The sequence below is a fragment of the Dermochelys coriacea genome, chromosome 2, assembly GCF_009764565.3.
Source record: "Dermochelys coriacea isolate rDerCor1 chromosome 2, rDerCor1.pri.v4, whole genome shotgun sequence".
Classification (NCBI taxonomy): Eukaryota; Metazoa; Chordata; order Testudines; family Dermochelyidae; genus Dermochelys; species Dermochelys coriacea.
Window position 1 is genome coordinate 5,498,112 of NC_050069.1, and position 24,808 is coordinate 5,522,919.

The 24,808-nt window shown below is 45.9% G+C and overlaps 1 protein-coding gene across 1 annotated transcript in view; it reads right to left on the reverse strand.

Moving 5' to 3' along the window:
• Positions 1 to 9,254: 9,254 nt before the first annotated feature.
• Positions 9,255 to 24,808, reverse strand: part of RHPN1 (rhophilin Rho GTPase binding protein 1) — a 54,446-nt gene continuing 38,892 nt past the window's right edge. The window contains 5 exon segments of the mRNA XM_043507244.1: positions 9,255 to 9,553; positions 11,408 to 11,566; positions 13,367 to 13,513; positions 15,626 to 15,702; positions 16,676 to 16,870. Of these exon segments, the coding sequence (XP_043363179.1) occupies positions 9,362 to 9,553; positions 11,408 to 11,566; positions 13,367 to 13,513; positions 15,626 to 15,702; positions 16,676 to 16,870 (770 nt within the window). The 3' untranslated portion in view covers positions 9,255 to 9,361.

Here is a 24,808-nt window from a genome sequence, read left to right on the forward strand (position 1 = left end):
TTATCCTGGGCTGATGCCACATCTGTAAGTTGATAGCTTCTTGACACAGGGTGATGAATGGGCTTAGTTTATATAATACACTGCAGATGTGCCGTCTGTTAAGTTCTGCACTGTGGAATTCTGCAGGACCGGCTGGAATGCCAGGGAAGCTAACTTGAATGTTCACAGCTCCAGGATGGTTATGTGAAGGGTCCTGTCTTTCTGAGACCAGGTCCCTTATAGCAGGAGATGATTGAGGTGGGCACCTCTACCTTTTCCTGGCATGTCCGTAATCAGTATCATCATGGGATGAAAGCTTTCCCCTCTTCTGGGGTTTTTGGGATCTAACCACCAGGTCAGTTATGATAGGACATATGGTAAGACCATGATCCATGCTCCCTTAGTGCCTTGTAGGGGACTAGCTAGACCTTAGCCAGGCTTATAATGGATGCAGGTGAAGTCTGCAAGTGGCCTCTAAGTGCAGGCTGATCTATGGGCCAGCAGTCTGAGACAGCTCCACACTGTAGCTGATGGGTTTGACCTGACATCATCAGTGATCATCAATGGCAGACACTGCCACATGTCTTCAGGAAGATAGACCTTTGCTAATTTGGAGTCTATCTTCTGTGCCAGAATGAGAGAGGCCTTTTTGTAGTTCCCTAGAAGGCCCAGCTGGAGAACAAAAGGTCAGGGCCAAGGAAGCCTCCTGCTGGGATCTGCCTTTGTGCAGCCCATTATTGAGGTATGGGGAGAGATGGATGCTCCATCTCCTCAGATGCGCCGCCACCCCAGCTAAGCATTTGTGGAGACTCTCAGTGTGAAGGACAGACTGAAGGGTTGCTCTTTGTGATGACAGTGATTGGGCACTGGTACTTCCTGTAGGCTGCGTTAATGGCAACATGGAAGGGCATGTCCTGTAAGTTAAGAGCCAGGAACCAATCTTGAGCAGAAGGAGAAGGAACAGTGAAGGCAAGTGATACCATCCCAAATCCAAGATAGCGTACATATTTGTTCATTCTACCCTGAAATGGAGAAGACTGAAGGCCCCCATTTTTCCCTCTGGGATAAGGAAATATGGGGAGTAAAAGCTTCTTCCCCTGTGTTAGGGGGCTTATTCCTTCACCCACTTACTTCCCTGTTCCTTTTCGCATGAACAGAGAGCAACAATACCCGAAGTCCAAAAAGTGCAAACAATTCAATGTTTATTGGGGTGAACTTCCAGCAAGCATGATTCCAGTTTCCTTCCTTAGCGTCCCCCTTCCCAGCTCTGACACTACAGAGCCTTACCTGTGGCCCTGTTCCCATTCCTGCCCTTAGCTAAACATGATTCCACATTTCTCCCCCCCACCCACTTCCTGACTGACTGCAGACTATATAGTAAAACCTGAGTTCTGCTTAGCTATATCTTAACTAATCATTTTACTGAAATTTAACTAACCAATCTTAACACATTGTAACATGATTATTTAACCAGTACACTGCAGGGTTTGGAGGGCTTATACATTACTTATAAGTTATCTCCATATGCAATGTAACACAAGTACAGTTAACAATACAAAATCCACAGCAACACTGAGTTCTGACCACTGCAGTATGGTCCAACATCCGAGACACCCCCAAAACACTGCCCCTCCTCCTTCGACAGGTTCAAGATTATGTGTGTCCAGTTGCTGGCAGTTGCAACAAGCTGCTCCTGCAGGTTTTGCTTGCTTTCGTCCATATCATAAGTCCATTGAATGTTCACAGAGAAATGGGATATTGTCCAAACCAGCTTGACCACTTGGTATGGAATCAGGCCGTATGCCCTGGTTTGATTATTCACAGCAATAAGATTCACAGATCCATTTGTGCACCAAAGTCCAGATAGCAGCGTGTAGATGGGTGTAGTTTGGTTATGGGCTGGTGTAATTGTGCCCCCAGTAATATGTACATTCCCACCAAAACCCCTCATACACAGTACACTCAATTGTCCACCCCTTGCGTAGGCCATTGATTCTGCTCCTCCATAGTCATAGGAGAAGGGCACATCCAAACATCTTCTGTTGATTTACACTATTTTACACACCCCTCCATTGATTCCCAGTGAGCTCCTCCCCTTCTCATTATTTCCATAGGGCTTATGGGGACCACCTTAGTTGCCATTCCATTTCCAGGTACCATGGTAGCGATAAGTTTATGGAGGAGATGGTATGATGGGATAATGTGATTTTGGTAATTAATTGATCTTTAAATATTCAGGGTAAATAGGCCTAATCCCCTGAGATGGGATATTAGATGGATGGGATCTGGGTTACCCAGGAAAGAATTTTCTGTAGTATCTGGTTTGTATCCAGATTTTGCAAATTTGCAAAATTGTATCCAGTTTGCAAATTAATTCCAATTCAGCAGTCTCATTGGAGTCTGCTTCTGAAGTTTTTTTGTTGAAGAATTGCATCTTTTATGTCTGTAATTGAGTGACCAAAGAGACCGAAGTGTTCTCCGACTGGTCCCCGAATGTCACAATTCTTGACCTCTGATTTGTGTCCATTTATTCTTTTACATAGAGACTGTCCAGCTTGACCAATGTACATGGCAGAGGGGCATCGCCAGCACACGTTGGCATACATCACACTGGCAGATGTGCAGGCGAACGAGCCTCCGACAGTGTAGCCGACGTGACCAGGCCCTACGATGGTGTCCCCCAAATAGACACATGGACACAGTTGGCAACAGGCTTTGCTATCATTAAACAAAAAACTTCCTTCTTGTAACACCACAACTGTTACTCTTTTATCATTTCCACAACTCCCAAGTGTTTACTTTCCTGCAAACCCTGTATCAATTTTTGCAAAAGCTATTTGTAACTTCACTCACTTCTTTAAATCACTTGCTCCTAAATTTAGTTCTTTAAGGTAGTGCAATTTGTCTGTAACAACTTAGCCACCAAGTACAATTATTGCCACATAGCTGCCTTAACCTGTGCTGTCTTTACCTTAAGACTGTTCAAAGAGGCAGTAAAACATTTGTCTCCATGGATGCCCATGGATCTTTTACGCCAAAAATTCCAGTGGAATAGAGCAGACCTCCCTCATACTTTGTCCAAAATAACCAAAAACATTTCACTTAAGTATCCAAAGTACCCTCCATTAAAACTTCAGAAAAACAAAAGTGTGGAAAGGCAGGGGGAGAGGTGGAAGGAAACCAATTAAGCCTGTCAGGTCAGTTTAAAGTATAGGTTACCAGCAGCAAAGTAAGTAAACCAAGGAGAAGAAGAAGAAGAAGAAGAAAAGGACATAGCTAGCTCTGAGCTAAGAGTAGGCTCCCTGGGTTGAAACAGCTGGGAACCCTTATCCCCAGGTTTTCATTCTGGCTCTGGGAGAAGAGTGGGGGTTGTTAGCTGCTCCTGCAAACCCTGCCATTTTGCACTTTGAACATTTTTTTTTCTTCCCCTTCTTTCTCTCCACTCCCCCAGGACCAAGTCCCAGCTCCAGTCTCTAAAGGTAGTCTGTTAACTCTACTTTTGACTTTAAACCCTATTGTACCAAATCATCTTTAACCACCCGTATCCAATTTACAACCCTTCAGCAGCCCTTGCTGAAGCAGCACCAAACTTGAAAGATTACTGGCAGCTTCCCATAATGCTGCCCTTACTTCAAACCTCTCACAAGCGGACTGAAGTGCCTCCTTTCCCTAGAAGGCAATCAGTCCCCATGGGCAGCGACCTTCTTCCACTATCCATATACCAAGGAGGGTGGGCTCCTCAGCCACCCACCATCCCTCTGGGGCCCCTAACACTTCCTCCATTTCCTTTTTAATCTCATCCCAGGTTGACCCCTGCACCTGGTATGGGCCCTGGTTCTTCCTTATCCATTAATCCAAAAAATCTGTTACCCTGGCTTGCCAGAACCCATAACTACCATCATGAGAGTTCGCGATACCCCCTCCAAGCAGCTGCGCAGACTGTTGGGGAGGGGGAGTTACAGGCTGCCACTCACCTATCCAATGCAATACATCCAAGTCACCGGCACCAAGATGTTAGGTGCCTATTCCTTCATCCACTTCCTTCCCTGGTCCTTTTCGCATGAACAGAGAGCAACAATACCCGAAGTCCAAAGGTGCAAACAATTCGATGTTTATGGGGGTGAACTTCCAGCAAGCATGATTCCAGTTTCCTTCCTTAGTGTCCCCCTTCCCAGCCGACACCACAGAGCCTTACACCTGTGTCCGTTCCCATTCCTGCCCTTAGCAAAACATGATTCCAATTTCCCCATCCCCATTCCCTGTTCCCATTCCGCCCCCCCCCACACACACTTCCTGACTGACTGCAGACTATATAGGTAAAACTTGAATTCTGCTTAGCTACACCTTAACCGATCATTTTCCTGAAATTTAACTAACCAATCCTAACATATTGTAACATTATGTAACAAATTATATCCCACCACCTTAATTAGTTTACACCCAGCAAAATTAATTATACAGTGGACAGAAACAATCACAGAACCAGACAGAGATTATACAGACAAACAATCGCAAAGTGGGAACTATAATGACAAAACAATACAGAAATGAGGATTTCACATCCCAGCTATTGATAAGTGAGTTCTTGCCAGGCAGGATGCTCTCAAACTAAGTTTCCTTGTACAACCTCTAGGCTCTTCCCTTTCTCTGGAGGCGATGGGCGTTATCAGGACAGGATTGTATCCTAACAGCCCCATAGCACCTTCTTTCAATGTGACGAGGTTGGAATGTGAGGAGGTGACCGTTCGTTTCCCAGCTTATGGCTGCCTCTGTTGCTTAGCCAAAGGCCTTAGCCTAAGAACAGGGTCTCAGACAGTCACAGTAAGAGAAGGCCCTTATACCAGCAGACAGTGATTTTGATTCTCTCTTTTATACGTCTAGAACGAGCCAAGTGATAAGAATACACCTACATTCTTGGAGTCTAGGCCTTTACAGACAGGCCTGGATACCTATATCTTGAACACCCTGTATAATGAGGCACTTCCTCTATGGCTCCTAGGCACCAGTAGTGATCCTGTCAATGGTACCCACATCAATACCAGCCCTGATGTGGACACTGACTAGTTTTGAGACTGATGTCACGCCGTGCTTCTTTGGTGCCCAGGGAGACTAGACCAGCACCATTAGCTTCCTGTAAGAAAAGGAGGCTTAGTGCCTTTTTTTGTGGAAAGCTAATGTTTAGCCTCTCCTTGTGGGAGGACACAGTGTGTCTCAGCTCCAGCCTGCCCCACCTCTGGGAAGACGCGGCACTGGCTGATGGTGCCAGATCTCTGACTTATTCCAGTCTCTTGCCAGTCCTGGGGGCTGCGCGCCAGGTGCTTAGGGCCCTGGCAGGAGGGGACTTCACAGGGGATCAGGTGCATTTTGGAGGCTGATCCTCTCTCTTCCTAGTGCAAACTTACCCGCAGACTGCTTGAAGAAGCGGAGCTTGAAGTGGGAGTCTTTGGACTTCCATGGACTTGCAGAGGACAAACACTGATCTGGAACATGACTCTCACTCAGGCAAAGCTAGCAATGGCTGTGGCCATCTGGGAGAGGAACTAAGCCATCACAAATATGGGCAAGGTTTAAAGGTTTTGAGTCTGCCGTTTGGCATGGAAAGAAGTGCCGAGTACCAAGCGGGAAAAAAAATGTCCTGTCCCCCGCCCGCCTTGGAAGGTCCATATTGGAAAAAAAGTGTAAAATAAAAGGTTACCAAGGCTAAAGGAAGATAATTTGAACTTGTTCCATCTCGCTGCTACAGGTGGTCAGAGGGAATGAGGAACAGCCATGACCACTCTGCCCTTTATACCCTCAGGTGGGGGTACAAGGACATGCACATTGCAGGTGTGGTCCAATGGGCACTATGCAAATGACTGTGGTTTGGGGCATGAGGTGCATGCTGCACCCCTGATGCGAGATCCACACTGGCACACTCGAAGAACCACCTGCTTACAGTACTCAGGTGAACAAAAGCTTGTGGCTATGAGAACATACGAAGAAAGATGTACTTATGGTGTTGGGGGATTCCCTGATAACTGCATGCACTGTAAGAACTAGGCACAACCGGGACAGTTTTAGCTCCAGCTCCTTCACCTAGGTCTCAAGGGGCCACGATTGCACTATAGACGTTGGGCTAGCAAAATCCATACACTGGTCACCAAGGAGTTTTGACTCCGCATTTGGGAGATCAACTAGTCCCTTCTGGACATAGGAGCCATGAATTTATCTAGACCCAGACTCTTTCACAAGCTCATTTCACAGCCATTGCAGAGGCACTGAGTGTGATCTACAGAAGTAGTGCACTAAGAAAGTTTAGTTTTCAAATCCATTTTTTATAATCATTGAAAGGTGAGCATCAACATACAAATAAAAACCACCAGTGTTAGAAAGACGCACAATTCATGTAAAACACAAACCTGATCACCTGGTGATACAAATGCGATAGGCAGTCACATATACATGGCTTTAAATAAATAAGTCTCTGGCTCAGAGGCCTCAGTTATGGCAGCAAAGACAAGACATTTAAAAATTTCTACTGTTTCTAAGCTTGAAGCTCTGATTTCTATTTAAACCAACAATGGTGTCTCCCCATTAAGTTTATCACCTGGTGGCTGGGAAGTTTACCCCGGGTACTGTACTGGATGGTTCAGATCCAGTGCAGCAGTTCCTATTGGACAATGGTCAGTACCAGCTGCTTCAGAGGAAGGTGCAAGGCGGCCCTTAGTGGACAATTATCAAGTAACCGTCCCATGGGGAAGATTCCCAACTCCAGGCAGTTTAGTGGTTGGCTTATGCCCTGGAGTACGAAGGCTTATCACCTCAATCCATGGGACGGATGGGGTCCTCAAGTAACAGTTAAAGAAAGCCACGTGGAGGGCAAATATCTGAATCCACCTGTACAGCAAATGTAGTTATGAGAATTGGGGGATGCATGAATGAAAAGATCTATCAGCAGCTAACGTGTTTCATAGAAATGCCTTTTTTCAGGAGAGGAAACCAATATTTTTTTCTTAAATAACATAGGATCAACAGCTTGGCACATTAGCATTGCGCTACATGAAACAAAATAAGGTAAAATTCAAAGGAAGCTAATGAGAAGATATTCTGCTACCAGTCTAAAAGACATGTGTTCAGTTTATTCCATTAAACTATTGCTACAAATTATTTGTGACTTTAAAAAAGGAAGTAGACACCAACTATTACTTGTACAAAAATACAATTACATCTCTGAAGGGTATTTTATACCTACCAACAGCAATCAAGCACTCAAGACGACTGGACAGCTTGACAACCTCCACAGAAAAACCCAAATACACAATACAGAAATGGGACTGAAAACTAACATGGTATATAATAAGAAAAGGAGTACTTGTGGCACCTTAGAGACTAACAAGTACTCCTTTTCTTTTTGCGAATACAGACTAACACGGCTGCTACTCTGAAACATGGTATATAATGTATATATTCTTCCAATTTTTCCAGCATTGACAGTACAGTTGTTAAGATGTATGCATCGTTCAGCTCAGCACCATTAAGAATGCTGGCAGCACAGAATTGGGATATTAGCAATGTGCCTGAGATCCAATACCAGGGCAAATTTTAGTAGTTTAATAATTTGGAGAAGTTATTTGCTTGGAATTTTAATCTCACACAGAAGAAGCAGGAGGCCCTTTGGCTGTTAGTGAATCCATCTCTGCTAGTGGAAAAAGGACAATGACTATGTGGATACATCTTTCCCTTTCATACAGAGGAGCAGGTTATGCCCTGGCCGGGAGCTTGTTGAACAGCTGAAGGACAACTATGTATCCATTACATTAATGCACCCAGCACTGATTCAGCACAGTGCTTGAAACACGTGTTTAAGTCTGTATTGGATCTTGCTTAAGTGCTTTGCTGAAGTGGGGACTGAGCCAGTGTTGCTTGTGCACCCAATATTCTCAGTGACATCGACAGGATTCTTGGGTGCACAGACCAAACTCTGCCCCCTCAAACTGCACACCACTCTGAATGACTTGGAGCTTGATCCAGCACGCACTGAACAGGAGTGGCACATATCTGGAGAGCAGGATATGGCTTCTGCTCTGATCAGATGGTCAGAAGGAGGCCTAGTTAATTCATTTGCTCTCGATGCACAATACTGACAACTTGAGGGCTTTGTGTTACCAATGTGAAACATTCATTTCACTTCCTCAGATAATACTTAGTCCTGCCATGAGTGCAGGGAACTGGACTAGATGACCTTGCAAAGTCAGCTTCCAATCCTACCATGCTATGACCTATAGCAAAATGACAGCTGAGCTGCTCTGGGGTCATGCTACTGAGATTGTAAAATTTGCACCAGAAAGAGCAACAAAACATGCATGCAAAGCTGGGCTTCTGGAACGTTGTCCTGAAAATCATTTGAATCACCACCCCTAATCTGAGCATGTAAATTCAGCACTCCATCTTCTGTGCGTGCTCTCACCCTGCGCACTAAATGAAGCGGGAGACCAGCAGATATAGTAGGATGTGAGCATGTGCCTCAAGCCTCTATCATGATGCTTGTGCACAAGGGGGCTCAGTTAAGGTTCCCTGTTCAACTTAACATTGATATTTCCTGACTTTTCAGCGCTTCACTCGGCAACCTTAACATTCCTTTAGTGTTTTTAGAAAATACGTTTTGAATTTCTTCCCCAAGCCACCGCAGAGAAGCTGGAGACAGTCTCTATTTTCTCTGCACTCAGTAGGCTGGCCTGCTATTCCTGCTTCTCCCCACCTTGGGGTTGACAGCAGGCAGCTCCACTGGAATAAAAATCCTCAGACATACCAACAATCTGTTCATGTTGGATCTCAATGTCTCACACCTCGTCCTTTCACTGATGGAGTTCAGAAAATTCTACACATTTCCTGCTTTGTGTATTCATGCTGATGAGCTCCTTGGCTAAGGAGGCAGCCATGAGCACAGGATTTTTACGCAGTAGATCAAGGCCTAAGAGATGGTACAGAACTTCACAGCATTTGGTTTGCCTGCTGGTGTTGACTATACCAGCACTTACTGATGCCAGTGAGAAGGCCATCTTGGTACTAGAGTACGAGCCAGAAAAAAAAAAAATCAGTCCCTCCCCTACCCAAATCATTCAGTGGAGGACTTTTTACATGTAAGCTCAGATGAAGGAGCCTGCTGGTCACCAGCAACAAGAGCTCTACACTGGTCAGCCCACTCTGCTAGGAAAGAACCCAGCTTGATGCCATGCTCCACAGGCACCAAGGATCAGCTCTGGAGTCTTCTCCTTCCTTGGGGCTAGAACAACTGACTGCAATGACACCAGTGTAGCTCCCAGTGCCAAGTAACTGCTGCTCTCTCCTCCTGTCAATGCCAAGAGTTAACGTCAATAAGCCGGGACCCAGCCAGGCCGAGGGTTCAGTACATGGACTCGTCTCCCACAGTGGTGAAGGGAAGGCTGTAAGCGCTGCTCTTGCTGCGCTTACTCTTCTTGCTCCAGGCCAGCAAGGTGCTGGCGCTCTTGCTGTTCATGAGGCTCTTCCTGCTATTCTCCTTGTTGTTCTTCAGCAGCACCCCCCCCGATGACATGGCTACCGACCTCCTGTCCGCCTGCCAGAAACAATTAAAACAGGAGTGTAAGATATAGCCCCGAGAGGGGAGGAATAGAAATGAACACACAGCTTTTATTAAGGCCAATGCTGTATGTGGCGAAATGCCACTTACATATGTGCTGTAGGAACAGCATGGCCTGCAGTACTGAACACATCCAGAGACTGGCACTTCGAGTGCTGTACAAACACTACGTCAGTCCTCCCAACGCTCCAGGAGTCTGGGTAAGTTTCACCCCCATTCTGACCTTGCACTAGTTACACACTGGTGTGCTTCCATGCAAACAGCAGCAGAATCAGGCCCAGAGAGTTTAAGGGATTCGCCAAAGCAGCCTGGAGACTAACTTGAGGCTGGAGTGCTCCAGGCTTGCAGTCCTGTGCTCAGACCACTAGTCAGTGCTGCTGACTATCCACTTTATTTTAACTATGTGCTCTTCCCCATGTCCTGCTCAGAATCCTGGGAATTCCTCCTTTTCTTTACAGTCCCCACTCTCCAGGCACCACCTTCTGACCCTAAATCTGCCTGACCAGCAGCACCTCAATCCTGAGCAATCAAGACTGGCTTTGCCTCCAAGCCATCGTCTCTACTTAACTAACCACAGGGCACCTGAACACCAGAGTGCACCCACTCTTTCCCATCTCCCCACAGTCACCAGACCCCCAGATACTACTGGCCTAGGGAGCAAGAGACCACAATTGAAAATGGACTGCTCAATCTCCCACAGCCTGGTGCCAGAAACCAGTCTCTAGGCCAGCCCATGGAGAACATATCAGAAGGAGAATAAAACCCAAGATGTTTCTAAAGGCAAAGCTTCAGGCCTGATTTTCAAAAGTGTGAAGTCAACAGGGAGCTGAGAGCCATGGGAGCTCAAGCACCTCTGGAAAAGTCAAGCCCTCACTCAGAGGAGAGCAAAGCTTTGGCTCCCAGAACGGTCCCTCTACACTCCCACAGGGCCACTGAAGCCTGGTCTACGCTACAGAGTTAGGTCAACATAAGGTAACTTACGTTGACCTACTTATGTCAGCGTACACATACAGCCTTGCTCCCCACTGATGTAAGTACCCTATTACACTAACATAATAACTTTATGTCCATGTGAGGCATAGGGCTTATGTCAGTGTTGTTAGGGTGACAGTGTAGGTGTAGACGCTGCCTTACTTACATCAGCTATTGGTTGTCATTGCCAATTTCACAGCTCCAGAAACTGACAAACAGAAACTGAGCGTCTGGGGCTGGTGCTGGGCTCCAGCTACAGTCTGGCTGCCCCCCATCATGACTTCCACTCTCCCAGCTTGGCATCTGCCTGTGCTCCCTGCTCCCCACTGCCCCTGGGCTTCCAGCACCCAGCTCCCCCTCAGGGAGAAGAGAAGCCTGGGCAACTGCCCACCACTCTTGGCGGAGAGAGGGGAGGCAAGAAGGCAGGGTGGCTGCTGGGCTCTTGGCGGGGAGCAGAGCTGAGAGCCTGGCCAGCAGCTGGGCTCCTGTTGGGAAGCTGAGAGCCCCACACCGTCCCCTCCTTCAGTTGGTGGAAGCGCTCCTGGGAAGGACACGCACCATCAACAGAAGGAGGACAGTGTGGACATCAGCCACCACATTAATTACTGCACTGTCTGTAAGTCGACCTAACATAGGTTGACTTAAGTTTGTAGTGTAAACATGCCCTTAGGTCTCAGATAGAATCTGCCACATGCTTTATTGTTTCCAGACTCCACTACCCAAAGTATCCTGGAGACAAAGCATCACCCAGCTTGGGTTGATCTCAGCAAGCTTCTCTTTGCCAGCCCTGGCTTTCCCTATACACATCCACCTAAGGGGCTTCTGCTAAGGTCCGGACAAAGCAAGAAGGTGAATTACAAAGTTTTGTCCATCGGAACTCTGCAGGGTTACCACGCCAATGTCTACACCCTCTTCCCCGATGCTCTTCAGCAGCTGCACCACCTCAGCGTGCTTGGACCACTTGCAGTCCTCACTGTTCACAGAGACTATGTAGTCTCCTTCCTTTAGCCCAGCTTCCTGCAAAAGAGTAAAGAAAGGCATGTTTGGCCAAATGGAGCCTGTAATATCCCAGCATGGCTACAGAACAAGTCTTTCAGGAACTAGCAGAGGCTCAGCATTTCCTTCCCCAAAGTTCAATACAACATGACCCTAGGACTCCAGTTGGACTATCTGAAGCATGGATATGTTCCTCAGCCTGTTTAACTCAGGAAAATCCTCAGCCTGTTTAATTCAGTTTGCAGAGGCATTAAAGGAGACTACTTTAGCAAAGTCTGGGGTAGGTCCAATCCAGCAAAGCACTTAAGCTATAAGTAGTTTCCATCTACTTCAACAGAGCTTAAAGCAAAGCACATGCTTACATGACTTACAAGACGCGGGTCATAGAGCCCAGTCCAATGCCCAAAGACTCCCACTGATACAATGGGCACCAGATGAGACCAGTAGTGAATACACAGAACATTACTGGTTACGAGTCTGATCTTTCAAATACCCTATCAAAAGATCCAATAGATAAATGCTCTTCTCCCAGGCTTATTTCTGTGCGTCCTCCTATGCTTGCCCCCCCATCCCTGCCCCTCCAGAAGGCTTTTCCTTTGAGAAGCTCTTCTGCCCATTTCCCCCAAGCTTGACCCCTTATAGCCCTTCCCTTTCAATCTGTTCTGTTCCTTCACCACCCCACATCACTCCCAGTCCAAATTCTTTCCCCAGCCATTCTCAGTTCCCCCATCCCCACCCCTGTTCATCCCTCCACCCCACCCCCCACTTCAGCTTCCAGCCATCTTCTGCTCATGTAGTCTGCCCAGTCTCTCTCTGTGGCCCCTCATCCAATTTCAGTATCTCTGTCCCACCCCAGCTCCCTGTCTCAGTCTCTTTGCCCAGTCAGCTTCAATGCTTCCCCCACCTCTTGGCTCTATTTATGATACATCTCCCTCTCCTCCCCCTCATCGGTTCCCAGGCTTCTCTGTCCCATCCCCAGCTTCCAGTCCCCTTGTCCAGCCAGTCCCAATCTCTGCTGCCTGTCCAATGTCCCTTCCCACACTCCACCATGCCAGCCTCCAGTACAAGCGTCTTCCCATCCCCAAGACTCCTTGTCTGGGGCTACTCCCCCGGATTCCCTGGATCCAGTTCTGGTCCCCTCTACATTTGATTCAGGTGGCTGCCCCCCTTTTCACGGCACATTACCTGTGGGGGCACTGAACACAGGAAAAAGTCCCCTTGCTCTCAGTTCTGGTGTCTGGATCTAGCAGAGCCCAAAGTAAACATGAACTGCAACTGCAGGGACAGTCCCACTAGCCCTGGGCGCTAGAGCATGCTTAGCGTGTACAGAATTTTTTGGGAACTAAGCTGAGATGTTCTAGTGAGTCTCTATTGAGTATGTGCCAAATATGATTTTTCAGAGACTTGTAACTCAGCCAGATTGGGGAGGACTTTCATGTGGATGACAAAAGATGCATCCTTGACACAAAGGCCAACCCTCCTTCCAAATTTCAAGTGTCTGCTCCAAAGCATGGAGGCGCTAAAGCTTCCCAAAGAAAAAAAAAAGTCTCCAAAACGTTTTAACGTGGGCATACCAAAGAATTTTCCCTCAGCTCATCCTCAAAGGGCTGAATATATTTTTTGGAAGAGGGGTGGGTGTGGGGGGATTCAGTCTGAGACTGACACCCAGCATGGGAAATATCAGCCCAAACAGTTCCAGTTTGGCCCAAGTTATTAGCAGCTGAGAATGTGGTCTCACACAGGGAAATGTCAGGCCCCTGAATAGCGGTGATGCTACTAACTCTGTCTGTATCTCCACTGAGGTGAGCATTAGCTACTTACGGATGCACAGCCCCCAGGTATCACTCCCGCAATCAGGACAGGAGAATCCCCTCTGAGCGTCAATCCAAAGCCATTTTCCCCTCTGGCCAGGTGAACTTGCCTTGCAGGGCACCACTTGTTTTTGACTGAAAATACTGACAGAGGGCCCTGGACAAACAGACATATGACAATGTGTTTCAGAGCAGTGGTCCTCTTGACGGTTCAGCCCTAGACCCCTGGCTCACAGAGATCCCACTGACTGACTCATTGTTCAAGGAAGAGCAAAGCTGGATCATGCGTCTTCCGCAGACAATCCTGGTTTGTGCCCACCAAGCAGCATATACACTGACTAGATGTCAGAGAAACTGCAAACATTCGGTTGCCCAAAAGCCAGGGAGGTATTTTGGGGCTGGCAGTGCTTAACTGAATGACATTCAACCCATTCCGTGCAAGGAGGGAGTGCAAGACCTAGCCATCGAAAGCAGCTGTCAGAAACTGGGAGCTTCTGTCAATTTAAAGAACGTCTGTGGTTAGACTCAGACCTTCAGCCAAAATTAGAAGACCACAAAGACCCAGATCTACTTACCATTAGTGCATGGAATGGACTCTTCAACTCCCTCCCTTGACAACAAAGTCCCACCACCAGGGGGATGGGATGCGTGGGCTCTAGCTCAAGACTTTAGTCTGGGAACTGCAATCTAGTAGCCATGGAGGATGAAATCCACCATCTGCAAAACCAGTCCAGGTGGTGCTCACATGGATCCAAAGCGGGGCAGTGCCAGCCCTCTGCACAGAGATGGATTTCATCCTTAAAGTCAGATCCTACTGCCGATGAATTCAATGGCAAAGCTTCCCTCAGCTTCAGCAGGAGTTGCAAGTGTCCCTGGTTCCTCTGCTGTGGCTGCCAAGCTGTCCGGGGTGCAGATGCCTGTAATATTCTGCTGCTCTGAAGTACCCCTGGAAGCTGTGTGCTACACTCATCCTGGGTACTCTGCACAAATTGTTCCACTGAAACTGGCCATGCTATGCTACTCAATTAACAACTGCGAACGGGATCACATTAGGGAAGAAGGAGAGGCTGACATTAAGCCTTTTGTTTCCCTGAGCTGGGAAGTGCCTGCCACACTGGCACAACTGCTGCTGGCCACTACTTACACCAAGAGCCTTCACTAAATCAATGGGAAGCCTTCTGGAACCAGTCTGAGAAGCTAGCATGTTGGCCGACATCCCCACAACCTTCATCTAGCTTTACACTGGCTTGCTGGTGGCATGGATCTACAGGCAGCCTTTGTCTCATTTTAAAATCATACCCTCTCCCTTTGCCAGTGAAGGTGCCTTCCTAAGCCTGGAAGCAGCAGGAGCATTGCTTAGTTCCCAGATGAAGCATCTGAATGAGGAGAGGTGACAAAGGCTCAAGTGTCCCCATTAATTCCCATGGCAGGATTCACTGAGCTGGCTTTGTCAGCTTCCCCCATGACTGCTGTCTGTCTGTATCCACTTTTGTCTTGTACATAAGTGGTCAGCTCGTTGGGGCAAGGATTGTCTTTCAGTCCTGTCTTGGTTTGTACAGCACCTAGCACAATGGATCCTGGTCCCTGGCTGGGACTTGTAGGAACTAGGATCACACAAAAAATAATTAAGATTTATTACCATAAAGCTGAGGCAACTGCATATTGTGAAACTGCTCTCAGCCCACACTGGGCCGTGTTCACTGTTGCTTTAGGAAATCCTCTACCGTCCAAGAAATAAAAGGAGACAACATACCAAAGAGAATTAAACCTTGTGCCACCTACTGGTTTTGCATTAGGGTTGGTCTGCACTCAGGCTGAGGACGATTTCCAGCTTGGGCAGACGAAGGCATGCTAATTCTGATCCAGCTAACGCTGCAGTGGAGCTGCGGCAGCATGGGTGGTGGGATGGGCGAGCTGCCCCAAGCAGTCCCACCCAGGATCCTACGTCCTTATCTGGGCTGCTGCAGCTACACTTCTGTTCTTAGCACACTAGCTCAATGAAAACTGGTGCACGAGTCTACCTGAGCTGGAAATTACACCTTCAGCTCGAGTGTAGCTGTACCCATAGACGGGCTGCCTGTAGCGACACTGTCACTTAGACTAGCTCTCAGGGCCTGCGGGGCTGCTCAGAGCATCACCCAGAAGCCTCTAGATGCTACACGCAATGGTCCCCCCATTGCATGGTCTCTCAGCAATTTCATCATGGGTTTTGATAGGATCAGGCGCTGGCCCACATGCTGGCCTGTTTCTTCTCATCATTGTTACATACCAGTCTATGGAAGATGTCGGTCACCTTCACCTGGGAGAAGTTGGGAGACTTTATTTCTGGTCTCTGATTCGTTTTGGCTAAAAGAAAAAACAAAGACGTTCCATTCCCGCACAAGTGACCCAGGAGCTGTTGCTTATGTAGGTATCTAGGGGCCAAGCAGACTCAGCCTATCATGCTGACCAATACCATTTCCTTGTACTGCCCCGTCTGTCTGCATCCATCTGTTGCCTTTTGTCTTATGCTCAGATTGTAAGCTCTTTGGGGCAGGCACCATCTTTTTGATCTGTGTTTGTACAGCACCTAGACAATAGGGACCTGGTCCATAACTCATCTCCTAGGTGCTATGGTAACATATGATTAGTAATGTCAGGACAGCAACAGTGTATTCAGTAGAAAAAGCCCAACCCTGCTCAGGTGACAGACCAGCATGACAGGCCCAGTCTCCCAGCTGGTGTAAACCAGTCTAGCTCCATTTAAGTCATTGGAGCCATGCCTGTTTACTCCAGCTGATGGCTTGGCCCACAATTTGCATCACCACATAACTGCGCTTCAGGAAATTGCTGCATAATACCAGAACGTATTAAACAAACCATCTGATCTGGTGTGTCTGTGACTAATCCTAACTCTGCCACCAGCTTGCTGTGTGATCCTGGGCAAGTCATGTCCCTTCTTCGTGCTGTAGTTTCCCTGTCTGTAAAGTACCTTCCATACCCACTTAGGTGGTGGGGTAGATGAAAGAAATGTAGCTTAACATTTATGAAGTGCATCAAATTTCTTGGATTAGTAGTGCCACAAAAATGCAAATTCTTCTCATCCTTCAGAACGGAGGAAAGAACTAGGCTTTTATACCATGTCTGTCACAGGTCTGCGACAAAACTGAATCTTTAGGACATCATCAATGTGTAATAACTCTCCCAACATGGCTCCTGCAAGCGCATACGCCAATTTAATTTGAGAGGAGATAATTTAGCAGAGAAAAGGACTAAGGGAGGAGGAGCCTGAAGGACCAAAGACACCGTAAGAAGACTGTCAACAGTGCTCCCCACTTACGATGAATGTCGGGAGCATCTCCGGTTTCGAAGAAGTCTTCCTCATGATCGATTTCTGAGTATTTGCTAAGCGAGCGCTTGTGAGCGAAGGCGAGGACCTCCTGGAGGATGTCCATCTTCCTCAGGATCTTACACAGGCTGTGGATCCTCATGGCTTCCTCGTGTCGCATAATAGCTTTTTTCAAATGAGCCTTGCCTATAAAGTACAAAATTCATAACACACCCATCACTGATAGGACAGATAATTCAAGCAGCAGTATGTTCCCTCCAAGCCACTAGCAGATCAGCAGAAAGCAGTCCCAGTAACTTCACTGTTACTTTTGGTGAGGTAGCTCGACCAAAGCTAAGTCAGGAGGGCCTATACAGGCTGCAATCACAGCTCCCAAATGCAGTACAGACCTGCCCAAGCATGCAACGCTCCATCTTGATCTGAGTGGAGGTAGCACCAATCATGAACATGCAGGCCTCACCTCTATGTCTCACAGGAATAGTTGTGCTCAATGGGCCTGGGCAACGACATGGAGTTTTCAATTCAATTCTTTATTGGTATAGGGTTTCCCCCTGTGCCCCCATGCAGGGCTATTGCTCAGCCCAACATGGGTTCAGTTACAATTTAGGACGTGTCATTTAAGATTTGCTATAGCCAAATAAGTTATCGGGCTCTTTACAGGAGTAACTGTGTGGGCTTTAGAAGTTTGAATTATATACGTGGTCAGACTAGGTCCCTAAATCCCTTCTGGCTTTAAACCGTGAATTTATTAACACAGATACAAAAAGAGTCAAGAAGCTACCTGTGGCCAGCGATAAGCCACAGAATAAACTCTTTTGTTGACAATCTTATGGTAGCTCCACTTTAAAGATACATGATGGGAACATAGTTCAGTAAATTAACTCTGGATTTACACAGGTGTAAGAGATCAGAACCTGACATACCAGGTTCTATGCTATACGTTTCTCAGAAGTGAATATTTGTTCTGTAGGATCTTAACAAGGCAAGTATGTTTAGGCCCTGTTCTCTACTAGGAGAAAAATTCATTAAAATTAGTATTTTTCATTTTCTGTCCATCTAACAGATCAATCTATATTAAAAATACACACCACTTTTTGGAATTCATAGATTCTTGGACACTGGAGTGAACTTGGTTTTGTAAGTGCTATGATGGACTTCCTGCTTTTTCCTATCGTGTACAGAAACACAGAGGGATGGTCTGTCCGGATTTTGTGATCAAAGGATTAGTCAAAAGATAATAGCAATTAAGAAATATACACGCCTAGGCATGTCCTGAAAAGTTCTCAGATAATTATGTTGCTTTCTAATTAATCTTTACATTGGGACATAAAAGAGTCTCCCTCCACTCCCCAGAGAGCCTTAAGTCATGTTTTAGAACTAAAGTCAACTATCTGAACTGGCATTTCTGCCTAGAATATTACTTCGTTGAAGATGAAGGTGTGCTGACTCCTGACAAGGTAGTACAACATCTTACATGGTTGGTCTAAAATCAGTGGTTTTCAACCTTTTTTCATTTGTGGACCCCTACAAAATTTCAAATGCAGGGTGCGGAGGATCCCTTTGGAAATCTTAGACAGTCTGCAGGACCCCAAGAGTTCATGGACCACAGGTTGAAAACCACTGGTCTAAATGCATTGAAGTTACAATCCAATGCGCCACAGAGGTGGCAAGGAAGACTGCTCTTTTGTGAGAAAGGAAAGAGTGACCTTTCTGTGGATATGTTTTAACCTCTGCACCCTGGGAACATACAAGAGCAGAGACTGGGGTCTTTGCTTTCCTTTATTTATAAGAATTAACAGGGCCAGCTTGTCTTCTTGGTGGAGAAGAGCAACAGAGCCAGATTCCCAGCTGGTGTAAATCAACTGGAGCCACACACCAACTTACACCAGCTGTGAATCTGGCCCACTAAATCTTAGCAAGACGTCATTTGGAATAGCTGGTTTGTGATGTTCTGTTGGGAACACTTAAGGGTTCTCGTCTGTCTCACTAGTACAATGATGATAAGATCTAAACCCTCTTGCTTGGAACATTTCAAAACTAAACTAGGCAAAGCAGCTAGTAGGGAACAATCCAGCCTTGGGCTGAAGATGAATTTATTCCCAGCAGGTCTTTGTCTCTTGGTTTTTCATGCTTTCTAAATCATAGCAGGCTTAGATGCACAATGACCCAAAACGGGGTGTGTGGGGAGAGGCAAAGCAGATATAACAAACTAGAGCTTAAAACCCAGGCTTTCTATTGTTCCAGTTGCTTCAGGGATAGTTGTTAGAATAGAATAAAAAAACAACACCCATGTAGCTGAAAAAGCAAGTGATAAATTTGCCTTTTTTATGACAATCAGTATCAAAGGGAGCAAGAGATAGGAGTTATAGCCTCCCAGTATCCTCTGTGATCAGGTTCATAACCTGAAAACCAGAAGTCAACCTGCATTTGAAACTTGCACTTAAGAGAAATCTGCTTGGATTTACTGAATCGCATTATGTTAAGAGAGACTTGGAAAGCACCACAGGCCATTGATGTGATAAGAGCCATATTCAATAGCTTTTTAAAGACAACTAGGTACTTGGGTCTCTTTCCTAAACCTGAACAATAAACCGACTTAGTATATATAAAAAAATTCTGCTTTCGATAGATAATACTGGTTTATTTTTTAAGCACTTTTTCTATTTTTATCTATTTAAGTTTTCAGTTCAGGGGCGTTATGGGAGGAGTCAGACAAATTATTAAACAGAAGCAGGGATGGCATGGTGTTTACCAGAGCTGGTTTTTACCACTCTGTCCCACTTTAAGGCATTTTCTATTTTGAAAACTGCTTCATTAAATACATACGTTACACTTTGAATATGTAACGAAAACTAATTGTGGTTACATAAGAAGATAGATTCAGAGATTAAATTTAGGATTGTATGAATAAAAATAATTCTAGTGGGCGTAATTATATTGCTGAACATCATAAGGTCTATACATTTTTGGTCTGGTATTGTCCTCAAAAGAAGAAGTTATACAAGTCGTGACTCATTTCAGTTTTCAATATTTATATAAACAAAAAAGTCAAACACATTTATTATATGAAAACAATAATGCAGAGTTGTAGGGTTTTAGTGTTGAGCAATCAGAAGCATGCCAAGTCGTAGACTAGCAGTCCAGGTCCATTTGGCCATCCTGCATTCTATAGCAAGAGACAAAATTTGATGCAGCAGATAGATTAAGCCTATTCCTAAATTCTGAATTGATGTATACAAAGTTTGAAAAGAGATTTTTTTTTCTGTGATTGCTGAACTAGCTGGACACTGATGCAATTGCACCAACAGTTCTATGAAGTTGGATGGAATATAAATATTCAGGTTTTTTTTTAAAATCTGCGACAAGAGAATCTTTTTCCTTGATAGTGGACAAAAACATTGATTTGGATTTGAAGCTTCTTGTACTTTAAATGCAAGTAAATATGGCAAAAAATTTGGATTTTTGCTGAGGTACCAATGCCTTGCGATTTCTGCACTGGAGTTCATGTAGATTTTTCCAGGTTTATGCAAAGGCTGAGGCTTGAGAAAAGGTTTGTGGTCATATGGATGGTGAGAAGGGCGTCAGTTTCAGATGGGGCCTTGAGGAAACAGTCGTCCAAGTATGGAAAGATGACGATGCCCTCTTTATGTAGGGAGGTAGTGACTACTGCAAGGACCTTAGAAAATACATGAGGGGCGGTCGACAGTCTGAAGGGCAGTACCTTATACTGATAGTGGTCGGTTCCCATAATGAACTGGAGAAAGCATCTGTGGGCGGGATGTATGGCGATATGAAAGTACATGTCGTGGAGGTCAACAGCTGAGAATCAATCCCCCTATTCCAGTACTGGGAGAACAATGGAGAGGGTAACCATCTTGAAGCATTATAGTTTGATAAATGTATTTAGGTTTCAAAGGTCTAGGATTGGTCTCCATCTACCAGATTTCTTTAGGATGAAAAAGTAATGAGAGTAAAAACCCCTCCCTCTGTGTTGGGGTGGGACTGGTTCTATGGCTCCCAATCACAAATGATTTCTCTCTTCTCCTAGGATGGGTTCATAAGAAGGGTCCCTGAAAAGGGACGGGGAGGGAGAGTGGTGGGGTGGGATAGATAGGAAAGGGATGACTTTCCCCGACGACCTCCAAAACCAACTTATCTGAAAGAAGAAAAGGAGTACTTGTGGCACCTTAGAGACTAACTTTTCTGAGGTAATTAGCTACCATGATGGGAAGAAAGAGGTTAGAAGGTTGCCAAATTGGTGGGATGTCAAAGATGGTTGATAGGACTGGAACAGAGGAAGGCTTCTCGGGGCCTCATCCACATCTTCAAAATTGTTGTTTTGGTTGGAGGTGTGAGAGAAGTATCCCCTGGGGAGTCATAGGTCTGTGTTTGGTAAGTAGCTTCTGTTGATGTTGGGTATCATATTGCCGCTTTGAGGTATAACACCGTGGTCGGGGTCATGGATGAAGTTGATACTTCCCCAGGCATCTCTTTGGCACTGAAGAGTAAATATCGAGAGTGTGGAGAGTTGCCTGAAATCCTTAAGGGAACATAGGGAGTCATCCGTACACTCCGCAAATAATTTGGGGCCAAACTCTATTGGGCTTTTCTAAAGAGGTACTAACTACAAGAGGTGCAGCCATGATACCCACCTCATAACAGCAGCAGTTTCTATGAATCAGGTGGTGTCCACAGAGTCTAAAGAGGCTTGCAGAGCTGTATGGGCTAAGAGATGAGCTCTTGGAGTTGTCCCAGTTTTTCATCAAGAAGGTCTTGGCAGAGAGTCCCTGCATTTTAGAGTAGTTAATGTCAGTATATTTAGCCATGAGAACCTTGTAAATGGAAACGTGAAACTGGAGAGTAGCGGCTGAATAAGCTTTACATCCAGTCGCTTCCAGTCTCTATCACGGTGTATAGGTCAAGATTGGTATTTTCTTGCATGGCATTGATTCCATTGAACCATGAAATTCTGAATGCAGTGAGTAAGAAGAAATTCCAAGTCCTTGATGGGACCATAGCATTTTGTCTGCCCACTTTCAAGTCAGAGGAATGGACACTGGGGTTTGCCAGAGTACTTCTGCAGGATTGGGAAGGTCCTGGTTGAGAGAGAGAGCTATTTTGGAGCATGACGACGTGTGCAGGATGTTGAGCAGCTTATGTTGTTGATCCTTCCCCTCCTCTAGAGGAATCTGAAGATTGTCTGCAAGACTGCAAAATAACTGCTGAAAGTGTCTGAAATCATCATATGCAGTAGAAGATGGAGACATGACAGCCTCATCAGGAGAAGTGGAGCAGCAGTGGAATTTCCTCCTCCAGTATGGGAAGAGGCGAGAGACTGATGAAGGTGAAGGCCTTTGGATCTGGTCCGTGGGAGGGTTCCCAAACTGCTCTCTATACATAGCCCAAGGATCCCAGTATGGCCAACATTGAGGGAGTGGCATGTAGGGTTGCATCCATAGTGGTACTTACCAGAGGCCTGGTCCAATGGTGGATTGCGTGTAATGTATAGAAGAGGCCTTGTGAGACTGAGTACTCCTCCCCCTCCACATCGCTAGGGAAGACAAGTGCCATCCTCGGGGAACAGTGATGTGATTCTGGCAACGAGGATGGCAGTGGAGGTAGATCACATTCAAGGAGTAGGGGGACTCAGGCACCTCAGAGACAAACATGTCTTTGAGGTATCAAAACTCCTGTGGAGGAGGGAAGAGCATCATTGGCAAAGCTCATGGGGTTGAAGATTTTCTTGGTGCCGAGGACATAGTAGGTGCTGAAAAAGATGCCGGCGCTAGTAGGGTTGCTGGCAATTTTGTTGGCGCTGTGATGCCCAGAGTAGGTCTGGTTGGTACACCTGGTTTCAGAGGTCTTGCATCTCAGTCTTTAACATCTAGGGACAATGCCGAGAGCTGCAAATCTGCCAGAGTAGGGTCTTTAGATTGTTGGTTGACATCAGTATGAGAGGTACTCAGGTGGGACCTGGAACTATGTCCCCTCTCTGAGGATGTTGAGGCAACTGAGCTCATTGGGGATGGAGTTCTGGCAGGCGGTGTCTCAGTAGGTGACGAGGGAGCTGTTTCTTCATGTTAGAGTGGGGAGGAGAAGATTTTATTTTGGAAGGACACAGCGAACGGGTCAGTAGACGACCTAGCAGAGTGTGAGGGCTGTAAAGGGGAAGTGTTTGGGCTGGGTTCTGAAGCTGGACACAGTAATATCTCCATGAAGAGAAGTCACAAGCAAATGCCCCGGTCTTTTCTGGCCCTGCAGTGAGCACACACTTTTGTGGGATGTGTCCCTTCCCCAGGGTGTGAATGTACTGCAGGTGACTGTCAGTTACTGGGAAGGCATTCTAGCAGGATACGCCCCTCTTGAATCTGGGAGTACCAGGCATAAGAGTGAGGGAAAAGCTCCCCAGTTGGGAAGGGCAGGAAGCGGGAAATGGAAACCTAAACTACAAACTAACGAGGAGGCGGAAAAGTGGAGATTTTTTTTTCTTTTTAAATTGGGAGAGTTCGGAAGGAAAGAACTAAAACTCCAACAGGTAAGGCATTGTCAAACGTAAAGGAGAAGCAGGCTCTGCTGTGGATTCCATCCGAGACCAAAGGCGGTTAGAGAAGGAACTGGGGGCAGTTGGAAACCCACAGTGCTATATATGCACGTCTGCTCACAGCATGAGACAGAGAAGATGCCCATGTGCAGTCCAACAACCATGGCTGACGAAGATCTCCAAACCTGGGTGCAGGGGGTACTGCTGAACGCACAGTGGAGCACCCATAGGGGCATCACTCAAAGAAAGCCATGACTCTTCCTCCTTGACTTCTTTAATTGACCTGGCTTTCTTTGAGGTACTTGGAAATGGCAGTGCAGTATTATCAGTACCTTCATCCTCACAGTCTAATACTCAAGTGCATTTAACCAAAGTCATTGGTCTGGGTGTCTTTGTTCTTTCCACTGCATTTTTGCAAATGTTTCTTATGCAGTCTGCCTACCTGATCACTTTTTCTTTGCCATTTCTATATCTAAGAAACCTCTGCCATCTTTGTAGCTTCCTCAAAATAGCCATGAGTTGGGGTCCACTTTTGCTCAAGTTGAAATATTTTGACACGAGTTCCTGTACTGAATTGAGCTGCAACTGCTGCACGTCAGCAGCCACATCAAGAGACAGTACTGGACCAGACAGTTAGTTTTGCAGTTTACCTCAAACTGAAGTGTTGGTATCTGGGAATTCCCTTTCTTTGTTTGGTAAGCAAACATGTAATTTTCATAGCTAAACAAAGAAGGGGGAATTCCCAGATTCCAAAGTTTCAGTTTGAGGGTAGCCAAGACAATAGATTACAGTTTTAGGCTGAGGATTTTTTTTGGTCTTATTCCTTTCTTAAATTAAAACAGACCACATTACTGCAAATCATCATCAAATTGCTAAATATTTTTAGTAATGAGCATTAGTATATTCTAGAAATAATTTTTTTTTTTTTTCCAGTTTAGACTGCATTTACCAGCATTCTGTCCTAACCTAGTTTTCCCTGGGAAATTGCCAACCTGAGTAGATGCTGAGATTCAAAAAGTTAAAGCTTTATAAGCCATTAAAGCACACTGTCTATTTGACATGTAATGTTGACAAAGTAAATAACCCCTAAACTCTAATAAGTTCTCAAGCAGCATATTCTTACTTTGCCTAGCTGTAAATTGTGATCATCGTTGATGGAAACAGTTGGCAGTTTGTGTGCATACAGTGAAATCAATGTTTCCCAACATTTACTAATAAAAGTCTAATGCTGTTCGAAGCCTAATGCTAAGACACTCCCGCTCAAGTTCTGGGTTCCACTACAGACTCGCAGCCCAATCCAACTCTCATTACATCCTGTGAAAGAAACCCATTGAATGCAGTGCAAGAGGGCCATTAAAGTGAGCCCAACTCTGAAAAGCGCCTACACTTAGAGCTTCTCCTGGGATGTATTCGAGTGAAAACTACTGACTTCAATGGTGTGAAGTAAACTTTCCTGTTTTTGCTTCCAATTAGCCTTGGAGAGCCAACCCCACTACGTTAGAGAGCTGGATTCCATTCTGGTTCATGCATCACCAGCAGTATTTGTAACTAAGCACCAAGTGCAGAACTTTTTTTGTTGGCTA